The sequence below is a fragment of the Anomaloglossus baeobatrachus genome, chromosome 3 (genome assembly GCF_048569485.1).
Source record: "Anomaloglossus baeobatrachus isolate aAnoBae1 chromosome 3, aAnoBae1.hap1, whole genome shotgun sequence".
Lineage (NCBI taxonomy): Eukaryota > Metazoa > Chordata > Amphibia > Anura > Aromobatidae > Anomaloglossus > Anomaloglossus baeobatrachus.
The window spans coordinates 397,068-423,209 of record NC_134355.1 but is presented as its reverse complement, the minus strand read 5'-3'; the positions used below and the strand labels follow the sequence as shown (position 1 = coordinate 423,209).

The 26,142-nt window shown below is 45.6% G+C and overlaps 1 protein-coding gene across 4 annotated transcripts in view; it reads right to left on the bottom strand.

Moving 5' to 3' along the window:
- Nucleotides 1-26,142, bottom strand: part of LOC142295845 (uncharacterized) — a 108,540-nt gene that overhangs the window by 7,675 nt on the left and 74,723 nt on the right. For all 4 annotated transcript variants that reach the window (XM_075338927.1, XM_075338925.1, XM_075338928.1 and 1 more), the window contains 4 exons: nt 13,542-13,633; nt 13,387-13,462; nt 13,215-13,291; nt 12,992-13,097 (listed from right to left, as the gene is read on the bottom strand). In XM_075338927.1, the coding sequence (XP_075195042.1) occupies nt 12,992-13,097; nt 13,215-13,291; nt 13,387-13,462; nt 13,542-13,633 (351 nt within the window). The remainder of the gene's footprint in view (nt 1-12,991; nt 13,098-13,214; nt 13,292-13,386; nt 13,463-13,541; nt 13,634-26,142) is intronic.

The window sequence follows — 26,142 nt, the reverse complement described above, 5'->3', positions numbered from 1 at the left end:
CAGATAACTGATTGCGGTCAGTGCAATACCCTGCGGAAAAATACAAATCTCTTGATAATAAAAATACTGAGACCACTAGGACTCTTCCCTATTACATCAGATACTCTTGTAAATAATAAGAGAAACAAAATACCAAAAAAAAACACAAAAAAATACTAAAGTTCAAATAATCAAATAGAACAGGGAGAATCTCCCTTTTCTTGCAGTGGGACCTGCATAGGGGGAACCTCCATGCTCATCAAAACAGGAAGACAATTCCTCTCCTGCAAGAAAAAAAGACTATAAGCAAAATAAAAAGAAAAACAAACACCCTTAGGTGTGGATCTGGCAATAAAGCAAATAATTTGCAACTTATCTGGAATGGGACAGGCACAGGATAAATGGAAGGACAACTCCAAGCCAATTCAGAGACTGAGAAACAAGAACAATAACCGGCCCCAGCCAGCAGACACTGCTCTAATATATAACCCAGGCTGATTTGCAATTGGGCTTCCCAAACTCCCAATTAACTCCCACACCTGTTGAGGCACAGTCAGCTTCACCCCCAGTCCTGACCACCAGAGGGCGCTCCAAACCATCCCCCCCTTGGATGACATTCACAACAGGTCTAAATTCCTGAACTTTAAAAAGAATTGTAAATTATTTTTTGCTTTAAGACCTAAGTCCTCAGGGAGCCCCGTACAGCAGGTTATGATTGTCACCTGCTTGTTGCGCGGTGACCCTCAGGACTGGGCCTGTTTCTTGGTACCTGGTGATCCGATTCTTGCTGATGTGGATTCCTTTTCTCAGGCCCTGGGATTGTTGTATGACTAACCTAATGTTGTGGATCAAGCTGAGAAAACCTTAATGGCATCGATCCAGGGTCAGGATTCCAATTAAATTTTTTGTCAGAGATTCAGAAAGTGGGCGGTTCTTACTAAATAAAATGATGATGCTCTTGCGGCACTTTTTCGGAAGGGTCTTGCGGATACTGTAAAATATGTTATGTGGGATTTCCTATCCCTTCGGGTCTCAATGCCTCTATGACTTTAGCCAATTCAGATTGATAGACGTTTACACGAGCGCAAAACGATACGTGCTGATGTCATGCTTGCGGAACAGTCTTCGGAGCCTATGCAGTGTGATAGGGTCCTCTCTAATACTGAACGGCAGATTTTAGACAGAGAAACAAGTTGTGTTTCTATTGTGAAGACGCGTCTCACACTATCTCTGTCTGCCCTAAATGAGAAAAGAGATTTGCTCGTTTATTTACTGTAGGGACTGGGCAACCTAAATTTATTTTGTCAGTCTCTTTAATTTACTCGTTATCCTTGTTTTCTGCTACGGCTTTTCTTGATTCAGGGGCCGCCCTGAACTTGATGGATTTTGGGTTTGCTAAGGGTTGTGGTTTTCCTATGGTACCTCTGCATGCTCATATTTCTTTAAGGGGCATTGATGCTACTCCTTTAGCTGAGAATAAACCCCAGTTTTGGACCCAGGTGACTATGAGGGTTGCACCAGCTCATCAGAATTGTAAATTTTTGGTACTACACAACTTGCATGATATTTTGGTGCTGGGATTCCCTTGGCTGACCCATAATCCAGTTCTAGATTGGAGATCCTTGTCTGTGGTTAGTTGGGGTTGTCAACGTGTGCATAATGACCTGTGTTGTCTATTTCTGCTCAGACACACGATGTACCTGAATATTTGTCAGACTTCCTTGATTTGTTTAATGAGACTGGATCTGATTCCTTGCCTCCCCATAGGGAGTGTGATTGTGCCATTGACTTGGTGCCAGGTTGCAAATTTCCTAAGGGACGGATTTTCAATCTATTTGTGCCCAAACATGATGCTATGTGAACTTATATTAAGGAGTCATTGGAAAAATGACATATTAGACCGTCATCTTCACCCCTGGGTGCCGTTTTTTTCTTTGTGTCCAAGAAGGATGGGTCATTGAGACCTTGTATTGACTATTGCCTCCTTAATAAAATCACCGTTACATATCAGTATCCATTATCCTTTACCCCTGATGTCAGATCTGTTTTCCAGAGTTAAGAGGGCTAAATGGTTTATTAAACTTGATCTTAAGGGGGCGTACATTCTCATTCGAATCAAGGAGGGGGATGAATGGAAGACGGCTTTTAATACCCCTGAGGGGCATTTTGAGTACCTAGTGATGCCTTTTGGGCTCACTAATGCCCCCTCCGTCTTCCAGTCATTCATGAATGATATTTTCCCGAACTGATTGGTAAATTTCTGATAGTCTATTTGGATGATATTTAGATTTTTTCTGATGATTGGGACTCTCATGTTGAGCAAGTTTGGACTGTTTTTTTTTAGGTTTTTAAGAACAACGCATTGTATGTTAAGGGGTTAAAATGTATCTTTGGTGTACAAAAAAATTTCCTTTTTGGGGTTTATTTTGTCCCCGTCTTCTATTGAAATGGATCCGGTCAAGGTTCAGGACAATTATGACTGGGTTCAGCCTACTTCTTTGAAATCCCTTCAGAAATTTTTGGGTTTTGCAAATTTCTACTGATCACAAAAAATCCCATTAATCAGGAAAAAACAAAACCACAAGAGTAGTTGGAAACTAAGCTGACCGCAATCCCCTATCTATCAGACAACACTAGAAGTAGCAGTGGGATGTTGCTAACACACCTAGACACCTTATCACTGCCAGAGAAACTTGCTACTCCTCAAAGATAGAAATGAGGAATCCTAACTTGCCTCGGAGCAGTCCCCAAAGAAATAGCAAGCCCCCAATATGTAACGACTGTGATGTAAGAAATCACAATACACAGAAAATATAGATCAGCAAAGGTGAGGCCCCACTTACTAGATACAACAGGACGGGAAAGATAACTGATTGCGGCCAGCAAAAAACCCTGCAAAAAATACCAAACTCCTGATAGGAAAAAAATACTAGGACCACACGGTCTTCCCCCGCTATATCAGTTACTCTTGTGCCAGACATTTTAAATTGAACTGCAAATATAATGGGAAGAAACAAAATCACAGAACAAATAATATTCTGAAGTGCAAATACTCCAAACATGAACAGGGACCAAGCTCCCTTTCTTGCTGGAGGAACTGCCCTGCTCACAAAAGTAGAGAGATAGATTCTCACACACAAGAAACCAAACACAGAACAAAATGGAATAAGCAGACATAGTCTTAAGTGCAATTCCAGCAATTAAGCACAGAAACCAGCAAACTTATCTGGAGTAGATTCAGACACAGAAGAAATGGGAGAAACTGAAAGAAAAACTCCCAGCCATCTTCAGAAGCAGCAGGAAAATATTCATCACCGGCGGCCGCCAGGCAAAAACTGGTCTCCCAAATACACTAGGCTGATTTGCAATAGGACTTCCTGGATTCCCAATTAACTCCAACACCTATCTGAATCACAGATTCAGACTCCGCTTCATTGCCATTCCTGGCACCCACTCGGATGACATTCACAACAGATCCCTCTATGTGTAATGACTCTATATAATATATAATAAACACGTGAAATAGATCCCTCTGTGTGTAATGACTCCATATAATATACTAGCTGTACTACCCGGCTTCGCCCGGGTTAATAACTGTTGTTAACAAAATAGAATGTATTAACAAAAATTTATTCTGCACACAAAAACCACAAAACAAATAGATATAAATGTAATTATTAAAAGGCAAAAACTAAGCTAATAGAAGCATTTCACAACATATATTTCAACACCACAGATATTCCTCACAGATTTAACTAAATTGGCCAAGTAATGTGCTTCGTCTGTCTCATTCCCTGTCTGTCTCTTCCCCGTCTGTCTCTTCCCCGTCTGTCTCTTCCCCGTCTGTCTCTTCCCCGTCTGTCTCTTCCCCGTCTGTCTCTTCCCCGTCTGTCTCTTTCCCCGTCTGCCTCTCTGTCTGTCTCTTTTTTTGTCTGTCTCTATCCCCATCTGTCTCTTTCTAGGTCTGTCTCTTTCCCCGTCTGTCTCCCCGTCTCTTTGTCTGTGTCTTTTCCTGTCTGTCTCTTTCCCTGTCTGCCTGTCTCTGTCTGTCTCTTTCCTTGTCTGTCTCTATTTCTCTGTCGCTTTCCCAGTCTATCTCTATCAAGGTCTGTGTCTTTCCCCATCTATCTTTGTCTGCCTCTCTGGCTGTTTCCTTCTTCCCTGTCTGCCTGTCTCTGTCCCTGTCTGCATGTCTGTCTGTCTCTTTCCAAGTCTGTCTCTTTCCAGGTCTGTCTCTATCTCTTCTCCCAACCTTCCTAAACCTGACATCTCCCTCTCTGTGTGTGGCACAACGATAAGTCCTAGGCAGCAAGCCCACTGCCTGGGGGTTATACTTGACACTGATCTCTCCTTCACCTCCCACATACAATCTCTTGCCCGCTCCTGCCGCTTGCACCTCAAGAACATCTCTAGAATCCACCCCTTTCTGACAATGGAAACGACAAAAAACCTGACCGTGGCCCTGATCCACTCTCGCCTTGACTACTTTAACTCTCTATTAATTGGTCTCCCCCTAACTAGACTCTCTCCTCTACAGTCCATCCTTAATGCAGCAGCCAGGGTCACCTATCTGGCTAACCGCTACTCGGATGCCTCTGCTCTGTGCCAGTCATTGCACTGGCTGCCCATATATCACAGGATCCAATTCAAACTGCTTGTTCTCACCCACAAAGCTCTCCACAGTGCAGCAACCCCTACATCTCCACCCTCCTCTCTATCACCACAAAGCTCTCCACAGTGCAGCACCCCCTACATCTCCACCCTCCTCTCTGTCTATCATCCCACCCGTTCTCTACGCTCTGCAAATGACCTTCGACTAACTTCCACACTAATTCGAACCTCCCACTCCCGAATCCAAGACTTCTTCCGAGCTGCACCAAACCTCTGGAACGCTCTACCACAAGAAGTTAGGACAAATCACAACTTACTCAGCTTCAGACGCTCACTAAAAACGCATCTCTTTATGGCGGTCTATCACACTCTCTAGCCAAACTGATTTCACCTAATCCCTCTACAACTTCTCAGAACATAACCCCACGCCAAACTCCATGGCACCCAAATGCATCTCAAGGCTCTGGCCAACTGGTCCAGGAAGCCATTATCTATCCCCCATTTCCTTGAGATGGCTGGATTGTCATTGTAAATAAGCACTTTTACCTTGCCCCTCCCCCCATCTCATTGTAGATTGTAAGCTCTCACGAGCAGGGTTTTGCCTTTTTTATTCCCTTTAAATATTGTATCTTCTATAATTGTTACTTGTTTGTATATGTTTATGTATATATGTATATGAGCCTCCTGAATTGTAAAGCGCTGCGGAATATGTTGGCGCTATAGAAATAAAGATTATTATTATTATCTCTCTGTCTGTCTCTCTGTCTGTCTCTCTGTATGTCTCTATTCGTCTCTCCACCGACATCTTATTACCTGACATATAAGCTTCTTATACTAACAATGTATTTTGTTCCTATAGCAACCAATCACAGCTCCAACTAATAACCTGTATTTCCAGGCTCCATTTACTTTAATGGAGGCATGTTTTTTGTAGAGTAACTGTAAAGCGCGGGGTTAAATTTTCCTGTCAAAACATAGTCTACAACGTTCCCTGGCTCACATGAGGTGTCTGTGCAAAATTTCGTGATTGTAAATGCGACGGTGCGGATACACTTTTCGTTTCACTTTTTCCCCATAATGTAGATAGGGGCAAAATTGAATGGTAAATTGGAACGCGCGGGGTAAAATTTCGCCTCACAACATAGCCTATGACGCTCTCGGGGTCCAGACGTGTGAGTGTGCAAAATTTTGTGGCTGTAGCTGCGACGGTGCAGATGCCAATCCCGGAGACAGACACACACACACACACACACACACACACAGCTTTATATATTAGATAATACACACGTGAAATAGAGCTCTCTGTGTGTAATGACTGTATATAATATGAGCTTTCTTTTCTGTACTGAATTAGTGAAATAAATTAACTTTTAGATGATATTCTAATTTATTGAGATGCACGAGAGAATTATCATAGTGCCAATGGTGGAGACCCAAATGATACTGCAACCCATTGGCAACTGAGTTCACGGGAAAAAAAGTGATGGACAACTGGTGCCACTCCTGAATGAAACCAATTAAACCACTTAACCACTGCTGCTTTAAAACTCTTTACCTGTAGTATCACCATGTGTAGTCATTATTACCCTCTTCTGATATCACTGTGTATAGTCACTATTATATAACTTTGATATCACTGTGTATAGTCACTATTACATAACTGTGATATCACTGTGTATAGTCACTATTACATAACTGTGATATCACTGTGTATAGTCATTATTACACTAGAAGGTGGCCAGATTCTACGCATCGGGTATTCTAGAATGTACGTATTGTGTAGTTCATGTATGATTTTTGTTATATATATAGATGTTGTTGTGTGTACTTACCAAGTGTTTGTGTAGGGCGCTGTACATGTTCTGGGTGTTGTCTGGGTGTGGCGGGGGGTGAGAGCGGTGTTGTATGTGTGTTGCGTGTGTTGCATTGTTTGTGGAGCGCTGTGTGTCTGTAGCGTTGTGTGTGTGTGTTGCGCGGTTTGTGTGTGTGTGGTGTGTTTTGGGGGGAGGTATGTTTTGTGCAATGTGTGTGTTGTGCGGTATGTGCGTATATTTATGTATGCCGCGGTGTTTGTGTGTTAGGTTTTGTGTGTGTGCAGCGTTGTCTGTGTGTGTGGGTGTCTGTGTAGAGCGGTGTTTGTGGTTCCCAGTGTGTGTGTGTGTTGTGCAGTGCGCGTGTGTGTGTGTGTGTGTGTGTGTTGGGGGGAGGTGTGCACGTCCCATAGTGCTCCATCCCCCAGGCTGCGCACCCCCCATCGTGCTCCATCCGCCATGCTGCGCACTCCCCATCGTGCTCCATCCGCCATGCTGCGCACTCCAAAACGTGCTCCGTCAACCATGCTGCGCACTCCCAAACGTGGTCCATCCGCCATGCTGCGCACTCCCAAACGTGCTCCATCCGCCATGCTGCGCACTCCCCAACGTGCTCCATCCGCCATACTGCGCACTCCCAAACGTGCTCCATCCGCCATACTGCGCACTCCCCATCGTACACCATCCGCCATGCTGCGTACTCCCAAACGTGCTCCATCCGCCATGCTGCGCACTCCCAAACGTACTCCATCCGCCATGCTGCGCACTCCCAAACGTGCTCCATCCGCCATGCTGCGCACTCCCAAACGTGCTCCATCCGCCATGCTGCGCACTCCCAAACGTGCTCCATCCGCCATGCTGCGCACTCCCAAACGTGGTCCATCCGCCATGCTGCGCACTCCCAAACGTGGTCCATCCGCCATGCTGCGCACTCCCAAACGTGCTCCATCCGCCATGCTGCGCACTCCCAAACGTGCTCCATCCGCCATGCTGCGCACTCCCAAACGTGCTCCATCCGCCATGCTGCGCACTCCCAAACGCGCTCCATCCGCCATGCTGCGCACTCCCAAACGTGGTCCATCCGCCATGCTGCGCACTCCCAAACGTGCTCCATCCCCCATGCTGCGCACTCCCAAACGTGGTCCATCCGCCATGCTACGCACTCCCAAACGTGCTCCATCCCCCATGCTGCGCACTCCCCATCGTGCTCCATCCCCCATGCTGCGCACCCCCCATCGTGCTCCATCCCCCATGCTGCACCAGCATCAGCCTCTCTGCCCGTAGCATCAGCCTCTCTCCTCCCAGCATCAGCCTCTCTCCTCCCAGCATCAGCCTCTCTCCTCCCAGCATCAGCCTCTCTCCTCCCAGCATCAGCCTTTTCTGTCCCTAGCATCAGCCTCTCTCCTCCCAGCCTACCCCAGCCTCAGCCTCCCCCAGCATCAGCCTCTCTTCTCTCAGCCTCCCCCTCCCAGCCTTCTCCAGGATCAGCCTCTCTCCTCCCAGCCTCCTCCAGCACGCCGTGCTCCTCTGCCGACACAGATCCGATCGCATACACTCACACACACCCGATCGCATACACTCACACACACCCAATCGCATACACTCACACACACCCAATCGCATACACTCACACACACCCGATCGCATACACTCACACACACCCGATCGCATACACTCACACACACCCGATCGCATACACTCACACACACCCGATCGCATACACTCACGCACACACACATTGACGATATTGCACATACGCGCTCACACTCACAACATCCGGAGATACCACATGCTTCTGGCCATGTGATCCTCCGGCAGGTCCTGGAAGCTCACTGCACAGTATCGCCGCCGAGAAGCAAGCGATATCCCAGGATGTTGTGAGTGTGTGGATGCGATGTGATGAGTGTGTGAGGTGTGTGTGAGAGTGAGTGTGATCTGATGTGTGTGTGTGTGCGTGCGTGTGTGTGTGTATGTTCCGCCGCTGCAGGACCTTGATGCGCTGGTAACTATGCTACCATGGTTACCAGCGTATCCCGTCCCCCGCTCGCACGGGAGCCCACACCAGCATACGGCGGCAACCCCAGCAATGCGAGGGTATGTGTCGGCTGGGTTGGCGGCGTACGCTGATGTGGGCTCCCGGGGGTACAGTACTCACCTGGGAGTCGTGGCTCCGTGTCGGTCGGTTCAGGGAATGCGTGCGGGGAGAGGGGCCAGAGCGAGTGTGCATTGCGTGAGGGGGGCGGGGCGTGGGCGAGTTGCCTGGGCGAGCGGCCAATCCGTGCGGGGGGGCGGGGCCATGGCGAGCCCAAGCGGCCAATCAGCTTTGTGTCACCGTAAGGACACAATTTTGGAGCAAGACAAACAGACAGACAGACAGACAGAATAAGGCAATTATATATATAGATAACTGTGATATCACTGTGTATAGTCACTATTACATAACTGTGATATCACCATGTGTAGTCATTATTACATCCCTGTGATATCACCATGTGTAGTCATTATTACATCCCTGTGATATCACCATGTGTAGTCATTATTACATCCCTGTGATACCACTGTGTATAGTCATTATTACATAACTGTGATATCACTGTGTATAGTCATTATTACACTCCTGTACTATCACTGTGTATAGTCATTATTACACCCGTGTGATATCACTGTGTATAGTCATTATTACACTCCTGTACTATCACTGTGTATAGTCATTATTACACCCGTGTGATATCACTGTGTATAGTCATTATTACACCCGTGATATCACTGTGTATAGTCATTATTACACTCCTGTGATATCACTGTGTATAGTCATTATTACACCCCTGTGATATCACTGTGTATAGTCATTATTATACCCTTGTGATATCACTGTGTATAGTCATTATTACACCCCTGTACTATCACTGTGTATAGTCATTATTACACTCCTGTACTATCACTGTGTATAGTCATTATTACACCCGTGTGATATCACTGTGTATAGTCATTATTACACCCGTGATATCACTGTGTATAGTCATTATTACACTCCTGTGATATCACTGTGTATAGTCATTATTACACCCCTGTGATATCACTGTGTATAGTCATTATTATACCCTTGTGATATCACTGTGTATAGTCATTATTACACCCCTGTGATATCACTGTGTATAGTCATTATTACACTCCTGTGATATCACTGTGTATAGTCATTATTACACTCCTGTGATATCACTGTGTATAGTCATTATTACACTCCTGTGATATCACTGTGTATAGTCATTATTACACTCCTGTGATATCACTGTGTATAGTCATTATTACACCCCTGTGATATCATTGTGTACAGTAATTATTACACACGTGATATCACTGTGTATAGTCATTATTACACTCCTGTGATATCACTGTGTATAGTCATTATTACACTCCTGTGATATCACTGTGTATAGTCATTATTACACTCCTGTGATATCACTGTGTATAGTCATTATTACACTCCTGTGATATCACTGTGTATAGTCATTATTACACTCCTGTGATATCACTGTGTATAGTCATTATTACACCCCTGTGATATCATTGTGTACAGTAATTATTACACCCGTGATATCACTGTGTATAGTCATTATTACACTCCTGTGATATCACTGTGTATAGTCATTATTACACTCCTGTGATATCACTATGTATAGTCATTATTACACCCCTGTGATATCACTGTGTATAGTCATTATTAGACTCCTGTGATATCACTGTGTATAGTCATTATTACACCCCTGTGATATCACTGTGTATAGTCATTATTACACCCCTGTGATATCACTGTGTATAGTCATTATTACACCCCTGTGATATCACTGTGTAATGTCATTGTTACACCCCTGTGATATCACTGTGTATAGTCATTATTACACCCGTGATATCACTGTGTATAGTCATTATTACACTCCTGTGATATCACTGTGTATAGTCATTATTACACCCCTGTGATATCACTGTGTATAGTCATTATTACACCCCTGTGATATCACTGTGTATAGACATTATTACACCCCTGTGATATCACTGTGTATAGTCATTATTACACCCGTGATATCACTGTGTATAGTCATTATTACACCCCTGTGATATCACTGTGTATAGTCATTATTACACTCCTGTGATATCACTGTGTATAGTCATTATTACACCCCTGTGATATCACTGTGTATAGTCATTATTACACCCGTGATATCACTGTGTATAGTCATTATTACACCCCTGTGATATCACTGTGTATAGTCATTATTACACCCCTGTGATATCACTGTGTATAGTCATTATTACACCCCTGTGATATCACTGTGTATAGTCATTATTACACCCGTGATATCACTGTGTATAGTCATTATTACACCCCTGTGATATCACTGTGTATAGTCATTATTACACCCCTGTGATATCACTGTGTATAGTCATTATTACCTTCCTGTGATATCACTGTGTATAGTCATTATTACACTCCTGTGATATCACTGTGCTGTGTATAGTCATTATTACACTCCTGTGATATCACTGTGTATAGTCATTATTACCTTCTTGTGATATCACTGTGTATAGTCATTATTACACTCCTGTAATATCACTATGTATAGTCATTATTACACCCCTGTGATATCACTGTGTATAGTCATTATTACACCCCTGTCATATCACTGTATATATTCATTATTACACCCCTGTGATATCACTGTGTATAGTCATTATTACACTCCTGTGATATCACTGTGTATAGTCATTATTACACCCCTGTCATATCACTGTATATATTCATTATTACACCCCTGTGATATCACTGTGTAAAGTCATTATTACACCCCTGTCATATCACTGTATATATTCATTATTACACCCCTGTGATATCACTGTGTATAGTCATTATTACACCCGTGATATCACTGTGTATAGTCATTATTACACCCCTGTGATATCACTGTGTATAGTCATTATTACACTCCTGTGATATCACTGTGTATAGTCATTATTAGACTCCTGTGATATCACTGTGTATAGTCATTACACCCCTGTGATATCACTGTGTATAGTCATTATTACACCCCTGTGATATCACTGTGTATAGTCATTATTACACCCCTGTCATATCACTGTGTATATTCATTATTACACCCCTGTGATATCACTGTGTATAGTCATTATTACACTCCTGTGATATCACTGTGTATAGTCATTATTACACCCCTGTGATATCACTGTGTAATGTCATTGTTACACCCCTGTGATATCACTGTGTATAGTCATTATTACACCCGTGATATCACTGTGTATAGTCATTATTACACCCCTGTGATATCACTGTGTATAGTCATTATTACACTCCTGTGATATCACTGTGTATAGTCATTATTACACTCATGTGATATCACTGTGTATAGTCATTATTACACCCCTGTGATATCACTGTGTATAGTCATTATTACACCCCTGTGATATCACTGTGTATAGTCATTATTACACCCCTGTGATATCACTGTGTATAGTCATTATTACACCCCTGTGATATCACTGTGTATAGTCATTATTACACTCCTGTGATATCACTGTGTATAGTCATTATTACACTCCTGTGATATCACTGTGTATAGTCATTATTACACCCCTGTGATATCACTGTGTATAGTCATTATTACACTCCTGTGATATCACTGTGTATAGTCATTATTACACCCCTGTGATATCACTGTGTATAGTCATTATTACACCCCTGTGATATCACTGTGTATAGTCATTATTACACCCCTGTGATATCACTGTGTATAGTCATTATTACACCCCTGTGATATCACTGTGTATAGTCATTATTACCTTCCTGTGATATCACTGTGTATAGTCATTATTACACTCCAGTGATATCACTGTGTATAGTCATTATTACCTTCCTGTGATATCACTGTGTATAGTCATTATTACACCCCTGTGATATCACTGTGTATAGTCATTATTACACCCCTGTGATATCACTGTGTATAGTCATTATTACACTCATGTGATATCACTGTGTATAGTCATTATTACCTTCCTGTGATATCACTGTGTATAGTCATTATTACACTCCTGTACTATCACTGTGTATAGTCATTATTACACCCCTGTGATATCACTGTGTATAGTCATTATTACACCCCTGTGATATCACTGTGTATAGTCATTATTACACCCCTGTGATATCACTGTGTATAGTCATTATTACACCCCTGTGATATCACTGTGTATAGTCATTATTACACCCCTGTGATATCACTGTGTATAGTCATTATTACCTTCCTGTGATATCACTGTGTATAGTCATTATTACACTCCAGTGATATCACTGTGTATAGTCATTATTACCTTCCTGTGATATCACTGTGTATAGTCATTATTACCTTCCTGTGATATCACTGTGTATAGTCATTATTACCTTCCTGTGATATCACTGTGTATAGTCATTATTACACTCCAGTGATATCACTGTGTATAGTCATTATTACCTTCCTGTGATATCACTGTGTATAGTCATTATTACACTCCTGTACTATCACTGTATATAGCCCATGATTACACACCTGTGGAATCGTCTCCGGGAATGTCCTCCTTCACGTCACTCATCCAGAGCTGCTTGTTCATCATTTCCTCTTCTTCTTTTACTTTAATATTAGTCACTTCTCTAACCTAAAGCAAGATAGATATTTCAGTAAAATACAGCAGAAATATCAACAGAAGAAACCCCCAAACCCTTGGCCATCTATGAGCGCAGCCCTATGTGAATGTGCAGGAGGCGTCTTTTACCTGAAGAGTGTTTGGACACTGCAGGGAATACAGAGGAGGACGATATCTTTCGGTGACATTTCTTGCATGGAGTCCATCTGAAGGAACAGAAACACAACAGATTGTTTCCATGTGATGATGGGAGTAGTATCAAGGTGACCCTCTAACAAACATGGACGTCGTCCCCCCTTACACTTCTCCTCGGCCATGAAATTCAAGTGGTCTTCTCCATCTACGACCTCAACTTTAATATCAATCAGATCTTTATCCTAAAAATGCAAGAATATGAAATGAGCCAAAAAGAAATGATGTATGGACATTTGTGGGTCAGAGAATAACGTCACCTACCAGATAATTCTCCTGGACAACGTCCTCTGGGCACTGCTGTGTATATAGACAAGACGGACAACTCTCCAGGGTACGACTGGTGCGGTATTCATCTGTCAGAGAAATACAATATCTGTATACATCACCCCGTATATCTATATACCAGACACGGTGATTACACGACCCCCAAATATCTATATACCACACACGGTGATTACACGACACCCGAATATCTATATACCAAACACTGTGATTACATGATCCCCGTATATCTATATACCACACACAGTGGTTACACAACCCCTGTATATCTATATATTCTTGCAGCTATAAGTCCCCTTACCTGGCAGCCAGACTGGCTTGCAAAGTCTCCTTAAGGAGAATAGTGTTCCCCCGTGGTCCCCACATAGCTTTCTCATGAGCCAGATCAGACACCCCCATACTTTGCACTGACGAGGGGCAAGCACCCCGAAACACCGTGTCTGCAAATTGGGATTCTGATCTGGCTTATATATCCTGAGTCATATTGCAAAGGATTGTTGAAAATCCACTTGTGACTTTTAGGATCGCTACTTCCAATAGGTGGCGCTGTGCTAGAGTTTGTCTCCTTTACTGGAGAGACAATTTGAATATTTCCCAGAGGGGCATTGCAGCTATAAGTCCCCTTACCTGGCAGCCAGACTGGCTTGCAAAGTCTCCTTAAGGAGAATAGTGTTCCCCCGTGGTCCCCACATAGCTTTCGCATGAGCCAGATCAGACACCCCCATACTTTGCACTGACGAGGGGCAAGCACCCCGAAACACCGTGTCTGCAAATTGGGATTCTGATCTGGCTTATATATCCTGAGTCATATTGCAAAGGATTGTTGAAAATCCACTTGTGACTTTTAGGATCGCTACTTCCAATAGGTGGCGCTGTGCTAGAGTTTGTCTCCTTTACTGGAGAGACAATTTGAATATTTCCCAGAGGGGCATTGCAGCTATAAGTCCCCTTACCTGGCAGCCAGACTGGCTTGCAAAGTCTCCTTAAGGAGAATAGTGTTCCCCCGTGGTCCCCACATAGCTTTCTCATGAGCCAGATCAGACACCCCCATACTTTGCACTGACGAGGGGCAAGCACCCCGAAACACCGTGTCTGCAAATTGGGATTCTGATCTGGCTTATATATCCTGAGTCATATTGCAAAGGATTGTTGAAAATCCACTTGTGACTTTTAGGATCGCTACTTCCAATAGGTGGCGCTGTGCTAGAGTTTGTCTCCTTTACTGGAGAGACAATTTGAATATTTCCCAGAGGGGCATTGCAGCTATAAGTCCCCTTACCTGGCAGCCAGACTGGCTTGCAAAGTCTCCTTAAGGAGAATAGTGTTCCCCCGTGGTCCCCACATAGCTTTCTCATGAGCCAGATCAGACACCCCCATACTTTGCACTGACGAGGGGCAAGCACCCCGAAACACCGTGTCTGCAAATTGGGATTCTGATCTGGCTTATATATCCTGAGTCATATTGCAAAGGATTGTTGAAAATCCACTTGTGACTTTTAGGATCGCTACTTCCAATAGGTGGCGCTGTGCTAGAGTTTGTCTCCTTTACTGGAGAGACAATTTGAATATTTCCCAGAGGGGCATTGCAGCTATAAGTCCCCTTACCTGGCAGCCAGACTGGCTTGCAAAGTCTCCTTAAGGAGAATAGTGTTCCCCCGTGGTCCCCACATAGCTTTCTCATGAGCCAGATCAGACACCCCCATACTTTGCACTGACGAGGGGCAAGCACCCCGAAACACCGTGTCTGCAAATTGGGATTCTGATCTGGCTTATATATCCTGAGTCATATTGCAAAGGATTGTTGAAAATCCACTTGTGACTTTTAGGATCGCTACTTCCAATAGGTGGCGCTGTGCTAGAGTTTGTCTCCTTTACTGGAGAGACAATTTGAATATTTCCCAGAGGGGCATTGCAGCTATAAGTCCCCTTACCTGGCAGCCAGACTGGCTTGCAAAGTCTCCTTAAGGAGAATAGTGTTCCCCCGTGGTCCCCACATAGCTTTCTCATGAGCCAGATCAGACACCCCCATACTTTGCACTGACGAGGGGCAAGCACCCCGAAACACCGTGTCTGCAAATTGGGATTCTGATCTGGCTTATATATCCTGAGTCATATTGCAAAGGATTGTTGAAAATCCACTTGTGACTTTTAGGATCGCTACTTCCAATAGGTGGCGCTGTGCTAGAGTTTGTCTCCTTTACTGGAGAGACAATTTGAATATTTCCCAGAGGGGCATTGCAGCTATAAGTCCCCTTACCTGGCAGCCAGACTGGCTTGCAAAGTCTCCTTAAGGAGAATAGTGTTCCCCCGTGGTCCCCACATAGCTTTCTCATGAGCCAGATCAGACACCCCCATACTTTGCACTGACGAGGGGCAAGCACCCCGAAACACCGTGTCTGCAAATTGGGATTCTGATCTGGCTTATATATCCTGAGTCATATTGCAAAGGATTGTTGAAAATCCACTTGTGACTTTTAGGATCGCTACTTCCAATAGGTGGCGCTGTGCTAGAGTTTGTCTCCTTTACTGGAGAGACAATTTGAATATTTCCCAGAGGGGCATTGCAGCTATAAGTCCCCTTACCTGGCAGCCAGACTGGCTTGCAAAGTCTCCTTAAGGAGAATAGTGTTCCCCCGTGGTCCCCACATAGCTTTCTCATGAGCCAGATCAGACACCCCCATACTTTGCACTGACGAGGGGCAAGCACCCCGAAACACCGTGTCTGCAAATTGGGATTCTGATCTGGCTTATATATCCTGAGTCATATTGCAAAGGATTGTTGAAAATCCACTTGTGACTTTTAGGATCGCTACTTCCAATAGGTGGCGCTGTGCTAGAGTTTGTCTCCTTTACTGGAGAGACAATTTGAATATTTCCCAGAGGGGCATTGCAGCTATAAGTCCCCTTACCTGGCAGCCAGACTGGCTTGCAAAGTCTCCTTAAGGAGAATAGTGTTCCCCCGTGGTCCCCACATAGCTTTCTCATGAGCCAGATCAGACACCCCCATACTTTGCACTGACGAGGGGCAAGCACCCCGAAACACCGTGTCTGCAAATTGGGATTCTGATCTGGCTTATATATCCTGAGTCATATTGCAAAGGATTGTTGAAAATCCACTTGTGACTTTTAGGATCGCTACTTCCAATAGGTGGCGCTGTGCTAGAGTTTGTCTCCTTTACTGGAGAGACAATTTGAATATTTCCCAGAGGGGCATTGCAGCTATAAGTCCCCTTACCTGGCAGCCAGACTGGCTTGCAAAGTCTCCTTAAGGAGAATAGTGTTCCCCCGTGGTCCCCACATAGCTTTCTCATGAGCCAGATCAGACACCCCCATACTTTGCACTGACGAGGGGCAAGCACCCCGAAACACCGTGTCTGCAAATTGGGATTCTGATCTGGCTTATATATATCCTGAGTCATATTGCAAAGGATTGTTGAAAATCCACTTGTGACTTTTAGGATCGCTACTTCCAATAGGTGGCGCTGTGCTAGAGTTTGTCTCCTTTACTGGAGAGACAATTTATCTATATACCAGACACAGTGATTACACGACACCCGTATGTGAGGAAAATCCTGGGATATGAAGAGGAATTATGATTTCCAGTCATAATCGCTCTCATGGGGGGCGTGGCCTGGCTATGGAGGAGTGAGGACACACTTCATCTCGGCTCCCTAACCTGCCCTGGATAACAGCCGACTATACAGCAGGTCCCTGGCCCTGGAATATGAGCCACAGAAAGAGAGGGAGATTGGTCAGGCATCGGTCCTCTGAGGCTCAGACAGCTAGCAGTGGCATACAACGTTTTTTCCCCAGGGCCTCAGAAGCTTCCTCCAGACAAGCTCCACCAAATATGGCTGCCAGCCTTCACAGCCACGAGGCAGCATACAGCCTAGGTGAGGCTCCACAGACCCGCAGCAGGTCCACTGATTTCCACCTGCGGTCCCGCAGCGAGGGAATTTCCACCAGGGGATCAGCTCGGTTGGGAGACACAGTAGGAGGTTCAGGTATACCCCAGTCTCTGCCCTCCTTGGACACCCAGCACGGGAATGCAGCCCTTGGAGAAGGTATAAACCTGTCACCTCCAGTGATCCTCCTTGCCCCTCCTCCCCCTTGCAGTTAGGATGAGATCAGTACTCCAGGAGGGGGCCTCAGAGATCCACAGCCCCAGCAGACATGTAACAGCTCCCTGGGGAGCCTTGATAATGGACTGGACATTGCACAGCCTGGGGACAAACAGCAAACACCAGCTCCTGCTACTGTTCCCCTCCTCCACCTCTCTCCTGGCCCTTTACTGTGTACTGCTATCCAGGCTCAAAGCAGTTTAGCAGCGTCTAACCCACTTATCCTGGACTCAGAAGTACAAGGTACCAGTGGGGGATGGGAGGGTGAGAGTCTTGGGGAAATGATCCTGATAAATAGCCCTGCTGTGCCCCCTCCCCCTCCAGTGCAGAGTCTCTGGCATCAGCAGCAGGGGGCAACCACTTACACCAGGCCTGCAGCCCTAGCAACCACAGCAAGCTGTACTGATGCTGATAATTCATGTGCCTCACCTGTCTTGACTTCCCAGGGGATGGAAGTCCTGTCCGAATTAAAAGACCTCCGAGCCCGCATCAATACCATCCCCTCTAGGGAAGACATGGACATGATTGTAGCAAGGCTTGAAAAAGCATACCGCGCAGAACTCTCTACTTTACGCGCCAATGTGCAGAAAATTGATAGCCAGGTCCAGTCTCAAGCCAATAAAATACAATCCATCCAGAGCGACGTTTTCTCTCACCAGCAAAGTCTAGATGCGCACGCTCAGCAAATACACTATCTCACAGAAGCATTAGATGATGCCGAGAATCGAGGTCGCCGCAATAATCTCAGAATCCGAGGCCTTCCTGAGGAGGTAGACTCCAGAGATCTCCCACGGGTTCTACAACGAGTGTTTAACAAAATTCTGGATGCTCCCCCTGCTAATGAGATAGAGCTGGATAGGGCTCACAGAGCTTTGGGGCCCAGATCGTCTGACCCTAACCGTCCCCGGGACGTCATTTGCAGGATCCATCACTACGTGCAAAAAGAGGCCATCCAGCAATAGCTCAGAGACGGCGCCTCAGCTCTCTTCCAAAAGGTCAAGCTCCAGATCCTGCCGGACCTATCCCGCCTCACCCTTCAGAGGAGACGAGCCCTAAGACCACTTCTGGATCTGCTTAGGGCACACAACCTCACTTACAGCTGGGGATTCCCGTTCCGCCTGCAGGTACGACATGACGGCCAAATGCATATTCTTCGTTCCCCTTGGGACATTGATTCCTTCACAGCGGCCCTCCGCATCCCGCGGATTGAGATCATGGACTGGCCGGGCATCCCTCTGGAGCCCGAGGGAGGCCCGCCGCGACATCGTTCCAGAGACCACCGTCAATGAGATAGATGAACTTTCGTGAAAAGAATCCCTGCTTCTCGGTTCTGTATAAATCTGATTGTTTTCCTGAGTTATAGGGGGGGATTCTATCTCAGGGACTTTTCATTTTACAGTTTTGCCAATTGAGGTTGTGGCGTTCTACATTTGCCTGATTTTCACTGATGTCGATTAACTTTTTCTTTTAGGCTGTATGCTCTGTGGTGTGTGGAGACTCTTATGCAGTATGAGCCCGGGGAGTCCACCTTGAGGTCCCCCTGGCCCATAAACTTGGGGACCCAGATTCGAATCTTGACAAGATGTCTTTCTCCTGATTCTCCCTTTCTCTATGCTTTCTCGCTCAATTCTGCTTCTGGGCCATGGCTAGTGGGCTTTCAGTTCTGTATTGAACACCTTAATCCGGGGCAGCAAGGGGGGCCCCTCTCCCCTTGGTAGAAGGCCTAGCCCCCCACAGGGGTCCAACGTCTTTAGGACGTTTAACTTCTTTATCCCAGCTAGTGGACTGAGCCCATTAGTCCACATCTTTTTAGTGTTCTACTCTATCTCTACCTCCTCGATCCTCCTCTCATTTAACCTCTAATCCTTCCTTCTTTCCCTTTGTTTGTTTCCTGCTCTCTCCTCCTCCTTTGAATCCAATCTCCCTCCCTTTCCTCTCTCATCCCTCTTTTCTCTCTCCCACCCTCCTTGCCTCCCCCGTCCCTAGACTAAATACCTCATATCCTGGAGCAATGGCGCAGATTAATGTTGCCTCTTACAACACCAGGGGTCTCAACTCGCCTCGGAAGAGATCGCAAATTTTATTTGAAATGTACAAAAAACGGATCCACATACTTATGTTGCAGGAGACTCACTTCAAGGAAGGCCATCTCCCTGCACTGAAGGACAGGAACTACACCTCCTGGTTCCACAGCCCCAACCCGGCTTCCAGGTCTGGGGGGGTCTCTATTACCCTTCACAGGTCTTTGACCCACACGATTGTGGATTCCTTGGCTGACCCCGGAGGTAGGTTTCTTTTTCTGAAATTATGCATTGGTTCCACCGTATATACAATTGCCAACTGGTATCTCCCCAACAGGGATCCCTCTCGGGCCTGCGCCTCTATTCTGTCCCGTCTGGCTGAATTTTCTGAGGGCGTGTTAGTAGCTGGTGGAGACTTTAACCTCACACTGGACCCAGACATAGACACCTCGTCAGGGCGTCATTTTATACCACGCAGAAAACTTAAGGCCCTTAAACGTGACATTCAAAATATGCAGTTGGTGGATGTATGGCGTGCCCTATACCCCACCACAAAAGATTACTCCTACTACTCCCCAGCCCATTCATCATATAGCTGCCTCGATATGATCCTCCTGAGCCAACATGTCCTGACGTGGCAGGTTGGAGCGTCTATTGGGAACCTTTCTCTCTCCGATCACGCCCCGGTCTTTGCTCACTTCACTCCTCCAAATAGCTCACAGCGCCCATGGACTTGGCGCCTCAATGAAAATTTGCTTAATGATCAATTGTGCTGTAGTGAAATACGGAGCCACATATCTGAATTCTTGGAAAATCATGCCAGCGACCCGACTCCTCTTCCGACACAATGGGAGGCGCTAAAGTGTGTAGTTCGAGGTTTATTAATAAAACATGGCTCTAGATTGAAGAAGGAGAGGTCTTCCCTTATCACAGAGCTCCTACAGCAAATTGCGTCTTTGGAAGCCACACACAAGCAATCCCTTTCCGCCACGGTTTATGCGGACCTCACAAAGGCTAGGGAGGGGCTGAGGGACCTTCTCGATCAAAGGTACAGGAGACAAAGGGCCAAGTTAAGTGGATATTTATATGAGCATTCAGACAAGTGTGGGAGAGCCTTGGCTCGTTTTCTGCACCCCAGAAATGCTATTGGCTATGTTCCAAAAATCCAGACATGGGGGGGGGCCCCGACCCAAGATCCCATCCAAATTGCAAACCTGTTCCGTTCGTTCTATGATGACCTCTATAATTTGAAGGGGCAGTTTAGAGATATGCCGCCACAATCTTTCCAGCGTAAAGTTAACGAATATGTGGAGCAAACTGCACTTCCTCGGATCTCTGAAAGGGATGCGGTAGCCTTGGAAGAGGACTTTTCCACAGAAGAGATCCTCGCCATAATTAAAGCCTCCCCGAATGGTAAGAGTCCGGGTCCGGACGGATTTACCTCCAAATTTTATAAGATATTTGGTGACCAAATTGTCCCTTTCCTCACGAGGGTTTTGGCTCTGTATCTGGAGACTCCCCCTTTGTCGCCCAGTCCCTAGAAGCACATATTAGTGTTCTACCCAAACCGGGGAAGGATCATTCATCTGTCTCTAACTACAGACCCATCTCCCTCATCAATGCTGACATCAAATTTTTTGCCAAGGCTCTCGCCAATAGACTGGCTCCACTTCTTCCCAGTATTATTCACACTGATCAGGTTGGCTTTGTATTGGGTCGTGAGGCCAGGGACAATACCAACAAAACCCTTATTCTTATGGCGCGGGCTAAGGCCAGAGGTCTCCCTACGTGCCTTCTCTCCATTGATCCAGAGAAGGCCTTTGATAGAGTCAGCTGGGAGTTTGTGATGTCCTCTCTGCGGCAGGTGGGACTGGGAGACAAATTCATTGAAAGGGTCTCTTCCCTTTATAGGAATCCCTCTGCCAGGGTCAAAGTCAATGGGTTTCTCTCATCATAGTATCATAGTATCATAGTTTTTAAGGTTGAAGGGAGACTCTAAGTCCATCTAGTTCAACCTGTAGCCTAACATGTTGATCCAGAGGAAGGCAAAAAAAAACCCAATGTGGCAAACAAGTTCCAATGGGGAAAAAATTTCCTTCCTGACTCCACATCCGGCAATCAGACTAGTTCCCTGGATCAATACCCTGTCATAAAATCTAATATACATAACTGGTAATATTACATTTTTCAAGAAAGGCATCCAGGCTCTGCTTAAATGTTAGTAGTGAATCACTCATTACAACATCATGCGGCAGAGAGTTCCATAGTCTCACTGCTCGTACAGTAAAGAATCCTCGTCTGTGATTATAATTAAACCTTCTTTCCTCAAGACGTAGCGGATGCCCCCGTGTTCCAGTCGCAGGCCTAGGTGTAAAAAGATCTTTGGAAAGGTCTCTGTACTGTCCCCTCATATATTTATACATTGTGATTAGATCCCCCCTAAGCCTTCGTTTTTCCAAACTAAATAACCCCAAGTTTAATAACCTGTCTTGGTATTGCAGCCCACCCATTCCTCTAATAATCTTGGTCGCTCTTCTCTGCACCCTCTCCAGTTCAGCTATGTCCTTCTTATATATCGGTGACCAGAATTGTACACAGTATTCTAAGTGCGGTCGCACTAGGGACTTGTACAGAGGTAGAACTATATTTTTTTCATGAACACTTATACTTCTTTTAATACATCCCATTATTTTATTAGCCCTGGCAGCAGCTGCCTGACACTGTCCACTAAAGTGAAGTTTACCATCCACCCATACACCCAAGTCTTTTTCTGTGTCTGTTTTACCCAGTGTTTTACAATTAAGTACATAATCATAAATGTTATTTCCTCTACCCAAGTGCATGACCTTACATTTATCTACATTAAACTTCAATTGCCACTTCTCAGCCCAATCTTCCAATTTACATAAATCTCCCTGTAATATAAAATTATCCTCCTCTGTATTGATTACCCTGCCGAGTTTAGTATCATCTGCAAATATTGAAATTCTACTCCGCATGTGTCGCGGGCGGGGAGGAGGGTGTCAGCACACCGCGCTCACCCCTTCTGCTTGGGTCCGGCAGCTGCTCAGTGGTGGCTCGAGCGGTGGGCCGGATCCCGGGGTTTCTCGAGCGACACTCCTTGCCCGTGAGTGAAAAGGGGGGTTTTGTGGTTGGGTGTGGGGATTGTTATAGTTCGTGACGCCACCCACGGTTGTGGTGATTTCACCACCGCTGCTCAATATGGGGATCCCGGGGATGGTGATGCGGAGCAGCCAGTTGTTGTGTTGCCCCTCCGTGGGTAGGGGTTGGTGATCCCGGGGCCCGGTGATGGTGAAGTAGGTGCGGGGCCTGGTGGGCGCAGGGACGCGGGGGCAGCGCTGTGCCTTGCGGCACTGTGGTACTCACTCAGCCTGAGACACGGACACAGTTTGTACGGTAAACCAAACGGCTGGTAGGACGGTCCCACAGACGGCTGCACCTGCACTCCCGGTAGGTGACGGTGATGTCCCTCTTCCTTGCACCTATGTTTGACTTGTAATAGCGGTGGATTCCCTCCGGTTACCCGCTCCCCGACTACAATCTGGGCCGGAGGAGCTCTACACTTTGCCCGCAGGCGCTGGCCCTGAGAAACTGGTGCCGTGGCGGTGGCGGTGTCTCTCTACTTCAGGTTGGGCTGTTGCCTTCAATCGGGACTTGGTTGTTGGGGGATCTGCGTCCCCGTCACTGACGGATTCGGCAAATTTGGCGACTCCTAGCCTTGCCGGGGTCCGAGAGGCCCCTGCCCTGGTGCTGACTGTCCTTCGGAACACTGCTCCAGACCACCGGGCACACAGCCAACGGGGTCCTTCCAGGAACTTCCAAACGGTCCCCCCTCCAGACAGTCACCGCCGTCGCTGACCTTGCTGTTCTGGCCCTACACAAAGCTGGACCCTTCAGGCTTTCTTTCTTTACTGTCACTTCACTTGCTTTCCTCCTTTTCCACTTTTCTTCCTTCACTTTCACTTAGCTGTTTACTTTTGCCCTGTCTAGGCTTCTCCTTCACTCCTTCTACTTCCTCCTCCCTGACTAGACTGCCTGGTTTCTCCCGCCTCCAGAGTTGTGAGCTCCTCAGTGGGCGGAGCCAACCACCTGGCCCACCCCCTGGTGTGCATCATCAGACTCCTGGAGGAAGGCAACAAGGATTTGTGGTTAGCATTGATGTGCCTACCTGGAGTGTGGGGTGTGGTGGTGTTGTGACCCGTGTCCCCTGGCTTGCCCAGGGCGACACACATGCCCCCAACAAGGTTATTTATAAATATGTTGAAAAGAAGCGGGCCCAATACTGACCCCTGTGGTACCCCACTATGAACTGAGACCCAGTCCGAGTACGTACCATTAATAACCACCCTTTGTTTCCAATCACTGAGCCAGTTTTTAACCCAGTTACACATATTTTCCCCTATCCCCATTATTCTCATTTTATGTACCAACCTTTTGTGTGGCACCGTATCAAAAGCTTTTGAAAAGTCCATATACACAACATCCACTGCATTTCCCTGGTCCAGACTTGAACTTACCTCTTCATAGAAGCCGATCAAATTAGTTTGACAGGATCGATCCCTCATAAACCCATGTTGATACTCTGTCATAAGGTTATTTTTCTTGAGATACTCCAGTATAGCATCTCTCAAGAAACCCTCAAGGATTTTACCAACCGTAGAGGTTAAACTTACCGGCCTATAATTTCCCGGCTCAGTTTTTGTCCCCTTTTTGAATATTGGCACCACATTTGCTATGCGCCAGTCCTGCGGTACCGACCCTGTTATTAAGGAATCTGAGAAGATTAAAAATAATGGTCTATCACAGAACTCAATTCCTGTAGTACTCTGGGGTGTAGCCATCCGGGCCCGGAGATTTGTCAACCTTAGTGATTTCGAGGCGGCGGCGTACTTCCTGCTGGGTTAAGCAGGTAATATTCAAGGGTGAATTTATGGTATCACTGGTCATGTCATCTGCCATGGCATTTTCTTGTATAAAAACCGTAGAAAAAAAGTCATTCAGCAGGTTGGCTTTACCCTCATCCCCTTCCACCAAGACTATTTTTAAGGGGGCCAACACTATCGCTTTTCAGTTTTTTACTGTTTATGTAGTTAAAGAATATTTTAGGATTATTTTTACTTTCTCTCGCAATGAGTCTCTCTGTCTCAAACTTAGCTAACTTAATTTGCTTTTTACATATTTTATTTAATTTTCTATAATTATATAATGCCTCATCACTACCTACCCTCTTTAATTCTTTTAAGGCTTTCTGTTTTTCTTTTATTGCTTCCCTTACAGCTCTATTTAGCCATAGGGGTTTCCTCCTATTTCTAGCATGTTTGTTCCCATAGGGTATATTTTCTGCACAAGCCCTATTCAGGATGCTCATAAAAGTCTCCCATTTGCTTTGTGTACTTTTATTACTTAGTACATCATCCCAGTTTATTGCACTAAGATCATCTCTCAACCGTTTAAAATTTGCTTTCCTGAAGTTTAGTGTCCTTGTAGCCCCTCTACTAGACATCTTACTAAAGAATACATGAAAACTTATTATTTTGTGATCACTATTCCCCAAGTAACCCCCAACTTGTATATTTGATATGCGGTCTGGCCTATTGGTTAGTACAAGGTCTAGTAGTGCTCCCCCTCTTGTGGGGTCCTGTACCATTTGTGAAAGGTAATTATCTTTCATTGTTATCAAAAATCTATTTCCTTTGCTGGAACTGCAAGTTTCTGTTCCCCAATTTATATCAGGATAGTTAAAGTCCCCCATAATAATTACCTCTCCGAGATTCGCTGCTTTATCAATTTGCTTTATGAGGAGATTCTCTACCTCTTCCATAATATTCGGCGTCTTATAACACACCCCTATCAGTATTTTATTATTTATTCTCCCCCCCCTTATCTCCACCCATAGGGACTCTACATTCTCAGTACCCTCACATATGTTGTCACGCAGGATGGGTTTTAAGGATGATTTTACATATAGACACACACCTCCCCCTCGCTTATTTGTACGGTCATTCCTGAATAGGCTATAACCCTGTAAATTAACAGCCCAGTCATAGCTCTCATCCAGCCATGTCTCTGATATCCCCACTATATCATAATTTTCTTCCAACAATTAATTCTAATTCCTCCACCTTATTTGTGAGGCTTCGGGCATTAGTGTACATGCACGTTACGTATGACTCTGTACCTGTATTCCTGCTTACTGTATTAACTGTCCTAACCCTTCCCCCCGTACCACCCCCAATTTCATTACTTGTGCCCTGGTCACTATCTGCACTACATTCCCCTTCTATAAAGTGAATACCCTCGCCCCCCATTCCTAGTTTAAACACTCCTCCAACCTTCTAGCCATTTTCTGCCCCAGCAGAGCTGCACCAATTGCAATACATAATGGTACACGTCAGGGGTGCCCCCTTTCCCCCCTAC